Consider the following 13139-nt stretch of genomic DNA (forward strand, 5'->3'; position numbering starts at 1 on the left):
TCTTTGTTGTAAGTCGGATTATCCATGTCAGTTTTTATGGTGAACAGTGCATCATCCACCTTTTTGCTGAAGGGATCTTATCCATTCAATGTCAAATCTAGCACATTTGCATGGATGTCTGGTTTGAAATTGGTTGCCTTGAGCTAACATTATTTGCAAAGGACTGCCCCATTTCCTAACTGGTCCCTACTAGCTAACCATATCGAGCAGGCAAGTGGATGGGTGCTTTCAAGTTCACAAGAGAGATTGCGAGGATAGTATACTCATTATGTGTCCTGCTAGACCACATTTTTGCTGTGAGGGACAGCTGCATTCTAATGGCAGAGCTGTCGTGAGATATGTCAAGGAATGGAGTATGGTTACAGATGTGTGCATGTGAGTGGCCTTGTCTTAGGCTCTCTTCTATAAGTATGGAGTGTGATACGTACCCATATGGAAGTTTCACATGCTCTTATCTGTTCTAAACTGGACTACTGCTACTCACTGCTCTGCGGCACCTCTTCGAACAACCTAGGCAAACTTCAAACAATACAGAACAATGCACAACATGCGCCACTGGACACTAGCCAGCATGACCACATCACTGAGGCCAGAAAAGCTGCCCACTGGCTCCCTGTCAATGACAGAATCCATTTATCAGATTCTCTCTATTACTCATCGCTGTCTGACTAACAATGCCGCTTCTTACCTCGTACAAAAAAATAACATACCCCAGAAAGACCTTTGAGAACCGCCTACAAACATAGTCTCATCAACCCCAACCTTAAAAGATCAGAGCGGCCAGTTTCCCGGTCCGTGCCTCTACGCTCTGGAACAACACCCACCTTCACCTATGAGATGAACCATCCTACAACAGTTTCAGGAAAAAGTTAAAAACTCACCTCTTTAATTGACACTCCTCCACTTCCATGTTCTGGTGTGTCTGCTGTTAGAAAAGCAGCACCAGGCTGAATTGCCTGAGAGTCTTAGCTTAATAGAGCTTGTGCAAATCTACATAATGTTGTACCCTTGGGGTTAGAGGTGGGGGGTCTGTAATCCCTTATGGGATGTAATACCGTGCGTTGGTGGGGGTGGCGAGCATGGACGATCCTACTGCTTCCACCCTCTGGGAGGCACATTGGTTAGCAGCAGGGCCAACCCAGTCCCCAGCAGCTTTTCCTCTCGCATAACAAGATGGGCAATTATTTCACTCCAACACACAAAGGAACATGGGCCCTTGTGAGAGTTGACTCTAATGGCTTAGAGGCCAAGATTTACAATGCAGCCCTTTGTCATGCCCGTGCCTCCGGCCCGCCCGCCACGTGAACCCACAGAGGCGATTTGTACACTTACCTGACAGCTGCAGCACTTCCGTCCTTGGCACTGGTCTGGGTCTGGCATGCGGTGATCCCCGATCGTCCGGGGAAGTCCTGCTGTGCCTCAACGTCCCCATTCAGCAGCATCTCTGTTGCCTGTGGGCGCCACCATGTTGCGCATGCACAAAGGGCTCAGGCTAAAGCCCGCGCACTTGAGTACCAGGCGTCGCTTCCATTGCCAGGAAACACTCGGAAACCGAGCATTCAACAGGACTGTATATAAACAGCCTCCAAGTTACCCTCGTTACGTCTCAACACTTGTTGTGTGCACTCTGAGTCCCACTCTCCGTCCTCCATTCTGAGAGCTCACTATCTTTCTTTAGTTTGTTCCCTTCTCCTTCCTGCTCCTTTCCCTTGTGCTGTCTTGCTGCCTCTTAGCAGGCTCTGGTTATCATTTCTTGCCTTGGGGCCTGCCTTGCCTCTCTTCCTTGTGATGTTTCTTCCTTGCAGCATCTCGGTTCAGTGCTTGCATTATTCATGCCCACATTTAAAACTCTGAGGTGCTGTCCTGTGTTGCTGGGAAACAGCATAAGCTACCACCACATTTCATTTCTGTGGGGGTAGCTTTGCCTTTAGTCCCTGTGCCTGCCTTCATCCAGTGCACAAGTACCCAGAATTTCATGGATCTCCCAAGAACACCCAACAGACCTCGGATTACAGGTACACACTACCGGCCCACTGCGAATACTGACACCCACTATAGCTAGGAAGCCGAGACCTCCTTCATTGCTGGCTTACAGGCTACTGGGGTTTCCCTCTAACATCACAACACCATTGCAGTTAATGGCAAGTTTAGGGCAGTTCTGAGGTTTGGAACGAGCCACTGAAGTATGGACATCTGAATGGCCTTGAAAGAAAAGATATGTAGCACCTTCAAAACAACTTCACCCATGTTCTTCTGTACTTGCAGTGGTAGTGAGAAGCTAATGGGGTTTCTGGGAACTCGATAATTATGGAAGTCTTGTAACGTAGGTCATGCAGCACCAAAAGAGAAAAAAAACGCACAACATTTCATAGCACTTGATAACTATTTTGGTTAACTGGACATATATTTTAAGGCCAGGGTGCAATGTGACATGGTGGCACGTTGCATCTGAGAGCGAGCAATGGACATGGTGAGTAGCACTGCACTGTACAACAGGCACTGCTGACCTAGAAGGGTGACTGGGGTTAGTCTGAAATGGCCGGTTTCGGTTAAGTGATTGCTGACTTTAGTGTGGAGCACAGATCTCTTTTTTTTTAGCAAAGTAAAAAGGTGGTTGGCTAATGTAACTAAAAAGAAATATCAGTAAAAAAAAACAGTGTGTTCACTGATGCTTAACAACAGCACATGAAGAACCATAAATAAAACATTTAAATAACGCATTTTGGACCTTTATGTAACAGTAAGCACCCAAGGAAAGAAGATGTTAACTTTGCCATGTTACTTACTCTGTGTGCTGGTACACTTCCACAGAAATGTTAAGCCCTTCCAACTCTTCTTTTAAGACCTGCAGATTCGAGTTCAGAAAGCTCAATTCAAGGAGTACCTGCTCCCGTACTTTATTGTTAGTGCTAGCCCTGAAAATAAAAAACATGTTTCAGTTATTTTCCCCAAAATATGCAATGTTCAGCATTACCTTCTATGATATGAAAGGTTGATAACTCAAACTTAACTTTTAATAAAAGGATTTCAAACATTCTGCTCAAATAAATAGTATTATTTGTGTGTTTCATTTTCGAATACTATTTGTGGTTCTGCTACCCTGTAATTGACCGCATTCACATGTGACTAACTCCATCACCTGCTACTCCCCAAATTACACACCTCTCTCCAGCACCATACCAGATCTCTCCCCTTCCCTCCAGCCCTCCTATGCTGTCTCCCATTTCCCCTCCTACTCACACCTAGCTCATTACCACTGGAACCATCTCTTCTATTGATACAACATTTAAAGCTTCTCAAACATCATCTTCTCTCCATTGATGGGAACTGTGCTCCTATGCAGCGCATGGTCGCTGCCCTTTGATCCCCTTCCTCTTCCCTATTATGCATAATGTATATTCAATCATGAAACTGTGTATCTGTATTTTATTTTATACTATCTATACCCAGTGTGTCGTATGCCAATCAAATGCTCCCTCCCGCTCTCTTTCCATTGTCTGTCTCTCTCCACACTCCCATCCCTCCATACTCCCGTCCCTCCACACTCCGTCTCCCTTGCCTGGCTCTTTCTATGTGGCTCTTTCATGTGGGTGAATGCTGCGTTGTCAGGTGCACATTGCTAGGGGCAGCCCAGCCTTGGTGACACCTGTTTAACCAGAGGGGCGGAAAAGGAGATAACTTGGTGGCTTGAGGGGCAGAGAGCGGCACTGTGTTTCTTTTGCAAAATCAGCTATTACCAAAAAAGGTAACCATTTTATTGCACTAACACTGTAAACCCGTTCTTTTTAAAATTATACAATGTTCATTTCTAATCAATACTTTGAGTGTATACTTTAGGCAAAAATCAGGTTACATTTGTCTTACTTTTCAAAATCTTGGCTAAGCGTATCATAATTTTTGTCGGAGTTAAGGTTACTATTCCAAAAGGGACTGTCTGGTTGCACGCTTTCAAAATACCCGTGAGAAAGGGGGATGGGACAAATAACACCAGGGAGGATTCCAGTCAGCTTTGCAACAAATCGAAATGCATTTTGGGAACATAAAAATGACCATGGATCTTTACATTTGACAAATATGGATCTTTACATTTGACAAATATGTATATGATAAAATGGTGGTATGCTTGATTTAGTATGTATGATATGATATGGCATTTATAAAGCGCCTATACATAAGTGTTTCAAAGCGCGACGAGGCAAGGGAGGGGAACAGAGGGAAGACAAAGACAACGATTTTATTAGGCCAGGTGACATTGAGATCACGCAAGTGCAGGGGATGGGGGGAAGGGTTAAAGTGTGAGGGGGAGGGGAAGTGCAGTACATAGGATAAACAGAAAATAAATAGAAACAATAAATAAGAATAAATAAGAAGTGCAGCCCGCTGGTGGCAAGTGCAAGGGTAAGTGCAGACATCAGGTGTCAAGTGCTGGTAGGGGGCTGAAGGGATACAGAAGCAGCCCCAGAGTGCAAGGGTTGCCAGGGGGGCAGTGCAGGTGTGCAACTGGCGGGGAGGGGACCTGGGCCCGAGAACAGGGGGTAGACAGGTGACCAGTGCAGTTTCAATTTCAGCCAGGAGTTCAGCAGGGGAGAGGAGGAGAGAAAGCAGAAGCAAAGTGGAAGATCTTGAGGCACTTTCGGAACTGAAGATGGTTCTCCTCAATTTTCAGAGGCAGGGAGGCTGTTCCAGAGGAAGGCCCCAGCCAAAGAAAGATCTACCACCAACTTGTTGCTTGGAGAAGCGACTGACCCTGCTGGAGTAGGAGACGGATGAGCGAAGAGTTCGAGAAAGAAGACATTTAGGAAGAGAGAGTTGAAGGTAGTAAGGCCATAGGGCCCCAGAAGGCCTTGTGGATAATGCAGAGGGTTTTGAACTTAATTCTCGCAGCCACTGGGAGCCAGTGCAGAGATTTCAGTCCTGGAGAGATACGATCCCTGGGCTTGAGGCCAAGGAAAAGTCTTGCAGTCCTGTTTTGGAAGAGTTGCAGAGGGCGGAGAGTAGAGGCAAGCAGATTTAGAAAGAGGCTGGTGCAGTAGACCAGCCTAGAGAGAACCAGAGCTCTGGAGACAATGAGCTTCTGGGGGAATGAGAGGAAAGGAAGAATACCTCTTAGGAGGTGCAGCTGATAGTGTGACTTCTTAGAGACGTCAGAGATGTGAGGAGAGAAGGAGAGTGTGGAGTCGAAGATGACCCCGAGGCTTTTAGCCTCACAGGTGGGAGCAGGAAGAGGGCCAAGAGAGGCTGGCCAGAGAGTGACAGGAAAGGAGGGAGCGGGTGTGCCGATGAGGAGAATCTCAGTCTTACTGGCATTAAGACACAGATCATTGGTGGCACATCACCCCTGGACAGCCGACAGATAGTCAGAGATGAGAGAAGGAGATGAGGTGGGTGAAGGGAGCCTGAAAATAAGCTGAGTGTCATCCGCATAGCACTGAAAGTTGGGGCAGAGATCGGCAATGCGGTGGGCAAGAAGGGCCAGGTATTGGTTGAACAGCCAGGGACAGAGGTTAGACCCCATGGGAAGATCACAGGTAGAGATAGAGTGGAGAGAGACCCAAGTTGGACCTGGGAGGGTCGATCGGAGAGGAAAGAAGTCAGCCAAGCCAGGACCTAATCAGTGATACCCAGGTTATCACAGAGTCGGTTGAGCAGGATGGCATGGTTGACCGTGTCAAAGGCAGAAGAGAGTTCAAGTAGGTTGAGGACACAGGGGGTGTTGGAATCAAGGTTGGAGAGTAGGTCTTCACGGATGTTCAGGAGAGCAGTTTCTGTGCTTCTGGCAGTTCTGAAGCCATACTGATGGTCATGGAGACAACCAACAGATTCTGTGTGAAGATTAAGCTGGAAGATGGTCAGCTTTTCCAGGAGTTTGCCCAAGAAAGGAGTGATGGAGATTGGGCGATAGTCAGCCTGGCAGGATGGGTCGGCAGAGGGTTTCTTAAAAAGAGGGTGAACAAGGGAGTGCTTTGTGGGGAAAGGAAGACTCCAGTGGCAAAGGAGTGGTTGGAGAAGTCAGCCAGAGCAGGAGCCAGGGTGTCAATGTACATAATGAACTCTGGGCATGGTGCTCAATTAAAACCTCACCCTACCTAACGTTAACATTTTCGAACAGTGAATCATAAATACACATTCTGACAGTTTCAAGATTTTAATGTGGGGATAAAATGACTGCAACACTGGGGTACAAGAGAATTACGGAAACAATGTTTCCTTTTCCTGTGCAGAATTGTGTCCGGATATCAGGTCCCACCACAGATACATTGTAAGATTGATATATATATATATATATCAATCTTACAATGTATCAAAAACACACAAGCCCCTATGGGGTTGTAGCACTACAAAAAAACACATATTAGGCAAGTACAAAAAGATCCCAGCACACAAAACCATGCTACTTTAAAATGACATCTTTATTATAACGTTTCACAGCACATCATTAAAAACAAAGGCAAAATAATTCACCCCTGTGACACCCATAAGGTTGTAGAAAAGTCACTCACACCAATGGTGGAAAAAAGTCACGCGTTATTGCAATCCAATTGTGCCGGTAACACCATAGAGTTTAAAAAGAAAGGCAATTACAGAACGTTTCAATTCCTGTTACATCACGTGTTTAGCAGTCATGTGACTGCATCAATAGAAGTCTCTTACACGCCCGTTATCTTACCCTCCATCTTGGAGTGGTTGGTATATCATACATCATTCACTGTAATTGTATTTCTGGTGCTTATATCTGCTTAGATTCACATGCTTCGCATAGTCCGACATCTAGTGGAAGTCGCAGAGTATTACAAGATTTGTTTTTGAAACTCGAAAACAGACGTCGACAGGGCGTGTTAGTAATACTATCCCTAGTGTGACGTGTACTGTACCCATGGTCCTTCACGTGTCGAGGTCCATCAGATTGTTTCTGACATGAGGTTGCATGAAGTGCAGCAGGAGTACAGATGTGATAAAGCAGAAAACAGTGATAACTCAGAAAACATTTATGCGCCTTCTACTCCAGAAGGGGAGTAAGGGTGGGCGCATGTAAATCTAAACAGATAAAAGCACCAGAAATACAATTATGGTGAGTAATGCATCCCTTCTGGAGCTTGTGGATCTGCTTAGATCACATGCTCTGTATAGATTAGCGAGCAGTATTTGGAGAAGAAGGTGGAAAGTGAGAAGGTACAGTGGCAATAGATGTTTTAGGACCACTTGTCCCACCTGTGAATCTGCTTTAGAGTGTGTCAATGCAATGATGCTGTGTGAACGTATGGATGGAACTCCATGTAGCAGCTTTGCAAATGGCATCTAGTGGGACGTTTGCAATGAAAGCTAAGGTAGCTCTTATACCTCTGGTAGAGTGAGCCCTGGGGGTGAAAGTAAGACTTTCTTGAATAGGGAATAGCAGAGCTGTATGCACTTGACTATCCATCTGGAGATGGCGTTCTTGGATATGTGATCGCCTTCTCTTTCAGGTGCTATGGAAACAAAGAGTTGTTCCGTTTTCCTTAGCGGTTTAGTTTTATTCACATAGTACAAGACCGCTCTCCATACATCAAGTGTATGGAGGCTTCTTCATGCTGAGTTTGAAGGATTTTGAAAGAAGGTAGTGTACGGAACTCATGGTGGCAACAGTAAAGCCAGACACAAGTGATCACAGTTCAAGGGTGTTTATTAAACTGTATACAGTTTGGAAAACCGCATAATCTAAACCAAATCTAAGATGGGAGCAAGCGTCGACCATCAAATGAAAATAAGGCATTTCTAGTGGTGTTGTTTCAAATAAAAAGGGCCTATACTAAGAAACCTTTTGCCAAACCTCACAACGAATACAAAAAGGATATGGAATCGTTTTCAAGAAAGTGTTCACAAATAATATGTCAGGATGTAGTAGGCTGGGTCTTTGTTCCCCATGTTTTGAGCACTGGCTCAGATGGGATATTGGATCACAGCACACGCTAGAGCTTTCCCAGCACAAGTCAACAGTTCTGTTTCAGCTTATTGGGAGCCTCGATGGCCAAGTCTCTTTTACTAAAAGTCTCTTGCCTTCGTGGGTCGAAAAAATAAACATAAATAAGTTCAGTTGCAAATGTTCGTCAGATGATTCTCTCACTCCTGGGTCCCCCTCTTTTGGGCGTATACTCTTCTCGAATCTCAGCCTCCCTCCACCGGGTCCACTATGGCTCTCAAGACGGGTGATAATTGTGCACCCCTAGGTCCCCCTCTTCTGGGCGCTGACCTTGTTCATCGTGTTGTTGGGTGATAACTTTTTCACCCCCCTGGATCTCCCTCTTCCGGTTTGATGCCCTAAAAGAGTTCCTATCAGTATCAGGGCCTTCAGTGGTTGTGTCACCTGGTTCCGAGAGCCTGAAAGGTTTTAAAAACACAAAAAAAACAAAAATTTCCTTCAACAAAATGAAAGTGCGTTTCCTGGTTTTTCTTAGGGTGAGGATTCTTCACCCCTGCGCCCCCCCCCTTCCAGGCGCCGACCCCTCGTTACCCCCGGGTTCACTATGGCATTTCAACTTCTTATGCTTTGAGATAGATAGCAGTCTTGCATTTGAATACCCCAAGAGGACCCTAAAAGCTGTCGAGTCATTAAACAACCCCTTCACTTTTTCCTGCATTTACCTCTACCATTCATCGTTCACCGTCTTCAGAAAGCAACTCAAAATGTAATCTTTTAGCGTTTCTCGCCAGGATTGCACACTTCTATTTATAGTCAATGACTTACTTTAATACATTTTAGATGGATACAATAGTCACCAAACAAAGCATGTATTGAGCGGTCCAGTATTTAGATAAATAGGTGCACAGTAATTAAGTAATTAATAGTTAAGCAGTCCAGTGGACATCCCTCAGCCGGGTTCACTTTTGTCAATGCACTGTTTCTTGGGACTTTAGACTTTGCCCTCTTCTCGTTAGCATCCCTCTTCCGGGTTCACCCTTGCCAACTTCACATTCATATTTACTTGCAATTTTTACGGGATTCACTTCCCTTGCTTTATAGCTCTTAGGTCAAAGGATTTCGACTGTACAGAGATTTTGCTTGACCTCCTGTATGACCACTTTGACCTATCTTGGCGGCTCTCCTACAGCCTTCTGGTATCTGTAGTTGCACTCAGAAGGCGATCGACCAGAATTTCTCGGAGCAGCACCCACATGGTGCCGGTCCCTTTTTGCAGCTGGTGTCCCTTTTTACTAATTGTATAGTTCTTTGAACTTCCCTCACTTTGCGACTTTCATTCACCACAGCCCGATTCTCACCTAGACTCACCGGCTGTGATGAACCGCTTGGCTTTCCTCTTAACTGGAGTCAAGGCCAGTACCACGGAAGAAGGAGTCACCCTCATTCCAGCTTATAAGCGTCAATACGCTCTGTGTACTGTTGACATCTGCTGCAGCACACTTGGGTTATTGTCCTCGGTCTTATGATTTCTCCAGCAGAGGGTTTGCAGGGTTTTGTCAAAAAGGGCAAGGTCATGTCTCTCTGAGTCAGCCTCTCGATATTTGCTGCCTTTCTCCTCCTCTTGAACTGCAGGGTCTGGATAGCCGTCTTGTCGTGCAGTCTGTCTTACCCGTACTGTACTCTCTTGCTCCACCTTTTATCCCTGTGGGGAAGGGAAAGGGCACTGTGTGTGATTCTTGTCAATTGCCTGACTTCGCCTGACCCTTGTATTGGGACATGTCAGGTTGGCTCTGGTGTTAGTCCATTGTGCGAAGGTGTTCATCGTGGGAAAAGGGTCGGGAGGGGGCAGTGTTTTCGAATGTCCTACGTGGTAGGATGGGGAAGAGGTATTCAAGCAAGGGGGATACCGCGTCTCACCCGTCGGTGTCCCACTCCCAGAGGACCCCCCCCCATCCAGGTGATCCTCCCTCACTGGTCCACCTACAGGAACTGGATCCAATAGCGATGGCCGTGTCCTGGCCACCTTTCGAATGTCCTACGTGGTAGGATGGGGAAGAGGTATTCAAGCAAGGGGGATACCGCGTCTCACCCGTCGGTGTCCCACTCCCAGAGGACCCCCCCATCCAGGTGATCCTCCCTCACTGGTCCACCTACAGGAACTGGATCCAATAGCGATGGCCGTGTCCTGGCCACCTTGATGACAGATCCCTGGGGTTTAGCCAGGGAGACACCTTCAGGTTTTTCACAGTAGGGAGTTCTATGGATTGATTAACATGGTACTTTGAAATGTACTTGATGAGAACCTAGGATGCATTCTGAGGATAACCTTGTCCCTTTGTAAAATGAAAAAAAGGTCTTGGACAACGCCTGTAGCTCACTGACTAGTCTTATAGAGGTGATGGCTACTAAAAATGCAGTTTTGTAAGATGTTTGAGGCTCAAAGGGTGGACCCATGAGCGTGGGGAGCACAACATTGAGATTCCAACCAAGGGGAGAGTTGGAAATTGGAGGGTATAGTCTCTCTATCCCTTCCATGAATGCCTTCATGACAGGAACTTTCCACCAGGACACCTTGTTCTATGAAGTGGTGTAAGCTGATAGGACCGCCAGATGCACTTTGATGGAGTTAAATACTAGGCCGGAGTCTAGTAGGTAAAGCATTTAGTGTAGAATGTTAGCAGGGGAACATTCTGTTGGGTTTAGTGTTTGTGATGTGCACCATATCACAAATCTCTTCCACTTATTGAAATAGCAGTGTCTGGTGTTGGGTTTCCTTGCCCCCTTTAGGATATCCATACACCTTTGTGGAAGATTCAAGTGGCCAAATTCTATGACTTCAGGAGCAACGCTGCCAAGTTCATAAATTGAGGGCACTGGTGGAGAGATGATCCCTTGTGTTGTGTTAGCATGTTGTAAGTGCACAGGAGCTTGATTGGGTCGCATATCGCCAATTTGCATAGATGTGGAAACCAAGGTTGTCTCGTCCACATAGGAGCAAGCAGGATTAGAGTTAACTGTTCCTGGTGCGTCTTGTGCACTATTTTGCTCAGGAGTGGTGTCGGGGGGTAAAGCGTAAGCAAATTTCCCTGGCCAGTTCATCCACAGGGCGTTTCCCCTTGGACCCTGGTTGGGGAAACCTGGATGCAAAGTCTAGGCATTGTGCGTTTAGGCTTGTGGCAAACAAGTCTAACGGGGGGGCGGATCCCATTGTGAGAATACTTGTCTAGAATATTTCTGTCGAGTTGCCACTCGTGTTCTTCTGGTAGAGGGTATCTGCTTACAGTGTCTGCCAGAGAATTGAGTTCCCCTAGAACATGTTGAGATGTTAGGAATATGTTCCGCTTGCACGCCCACTTCCATATTTTTGGGGATAGCTTGGAAAGACTTTGAGAGTGTGTGCCTACTTGTTTGTTTAGGTAGAACATGGCAGTGGTGCTGTCTGTGAGGACCTGCCCTGTTTGATCTGTAAGATGATGCTGAAAGGCTTGAAGAGCCTTGAGGACTGCAATAGTTCCAGGAAGTTGATATGTCTTTGGGCTGAGGCACATGTCCACTGGCCTTGGGCTGTGTAGTGGAGGAACTGTGCTTCCCATCCGGCGAGTGAGGCATCTGTAGTTAGGTTTGCTTGTGTTGGCGGAACGCAAAGGGGTTTTCCTTTAAGCAGGTTGTCCCTGTACCACCAGCGAAGAGCCTGTAGCGAAACAACCACTAGATCATCCCACTGACCGCTTGCCTGAGACCATTGTTTTGCTAACCATTCTTGCATTGGATGCAGGCAGGCATTTGGAACCAAGTGAATGCATGAGGACATCCTCCCGAGCAAGCGCATTGCTTCACGTATAGTTATCTGGCAACCAACCTTTTAGTGAGGTACCTGCAACAGCAGGTTTTGTACTTTCTTGTTTGAGGGGAAAGCCAGCTCCCCCTTTGTCTTTAGAATAGCCCCTAGAACTTGTTTTATTTGGCTGGGGACTAGACTTGATTTATTTTCGTTGATGGAGAAGCCCAAATTGAGAAGAAGGTCTATTGTGTTTTACGTATTTTGTTCGCAAATTTGAGGAGACTCAGATAAGGCTATATTGGGATGGGCCTTCTGCGCAGGTGTGCTGCCACTACTGCAAGTACCTTTGTGAATACTCTTGGTGCTGAGGCGGTGGCGAAGGGGGGAGTACTTTGTCCTGGTAGTGAACTCCTATCTTGAAACGCAGATATTTTCTGTGCGCACGGAGCATTGAAATATGAAAGTATGCATCTTTCATATCCAATGTTGCCATGTAGTCCCCCCGTTTTAGGAGTGGGATTACCTCTTGGAGTGTAGGCATGCAAAACATTTGGGGTTTGACATATTTATTCACAGGGCGCAGATCTAATACTGGGCATATGGAAAGGTCTTTCTTTGACACAAAGAAGTATGTTGAATAAATACACTTGTTTACCTGGTTTGCTGGGACGATATGGTGTCCTTCTCCAGCAGTGCCTTTGCTTCTTCCAACAGTATGCGTTTTCCTTCTGTTGACATTTTCCTGATTCTTCGCAGGCAGTAGGGTGGTTTTTGTAACAACTTGATACAGTAACCGCCTGCCACATTATCCCCTTGCATGTGTAAGTGAAGTATGAAATTCGACCTCCTACTGGAGTGGCATGGGAGGGGACCTAAAGCAGTGCACCATTGTTTGGGAGGGGTTGAGCCTCTCCCAGGTAAGGCTCCACCCCTTTTATTTCCTCTTTGAAATTTGGAAGAGGAACCTTGACCTTGCGATTGGCCCCAAGACAAGGACTGTCCACCCTGAATGTAGCCCGAGGAATGTTGAGCACCCCGCCCCCGAAACCTTCTAGAGTTCAAGGAGCCCTGTTGAACACAGGGCTTGTTTGTTAACTGGCCAAGGGATTTGAGAGTGTCGTATTCCTCCTTCACACTCTTAAGGGTGTCTTTGACAGCCTTCCCGAATAATACATTAGGCTCCACCAGCATGTTTAGGGGGGTTGCCTGTGTTTCTAACCTAAACCCAGATTATCTGAGCCAGGAGTGGCGATTGAGCTTGATGAGCGTACCCTCTGCTATTATCTGCCGCATCAAGGTTACTTTTCAGGAAGCAGTTTGAGATCTGCTTGCCTTCTGTAATAGTCTTTAACAATTGAGCCTTTAGGGGTTCTGGGACGGCTTTGATTTGGTGTTCCAGGTCATCTAAGCAGATTCGACAAATCTCAGAAATGTACATGGGATACATTACTCACCGTAATC

General features: G+C 46.3%; 1 protein-coding gene across 1 annotated transcript in view; it reads right to left on the reverse strand.

Moving 5' to 3' along the window:
- RHPN2 (rhophilin Rho GTPase binding protein 2) overlaps positions 1–13139 on the reverse strand; it is a 398731-nt gene that overhangs the window by 280027 nt on the left and 105565 nt on the right. The window contains exon 3 of the mRNA XM_069639162.1: positions 2787–2915. Within this exon, the coding sequence (XP_069495263.1) occupies positions 2787–2915 (129 nt within the window). The remainder of the gene's footprint in view (positions 1–2786; positions 2916–13139) is intronic.

This window comes from Ambystoma mexicanum, chromosome 1q, assembly GCF_040938575.1.
Source record: "Ambystoma mexicanum isolate Mex_15411 chromosome 1q, UKY_AmexF1_1, whole genome shotgun sequence".
NCBI classification, from domain to species: Eukaryota; Metazoa; Chordata; class Amphibia; order Caudata; family Ambystomatidae; genus Ambystoma; species Ambystoma mexicanum.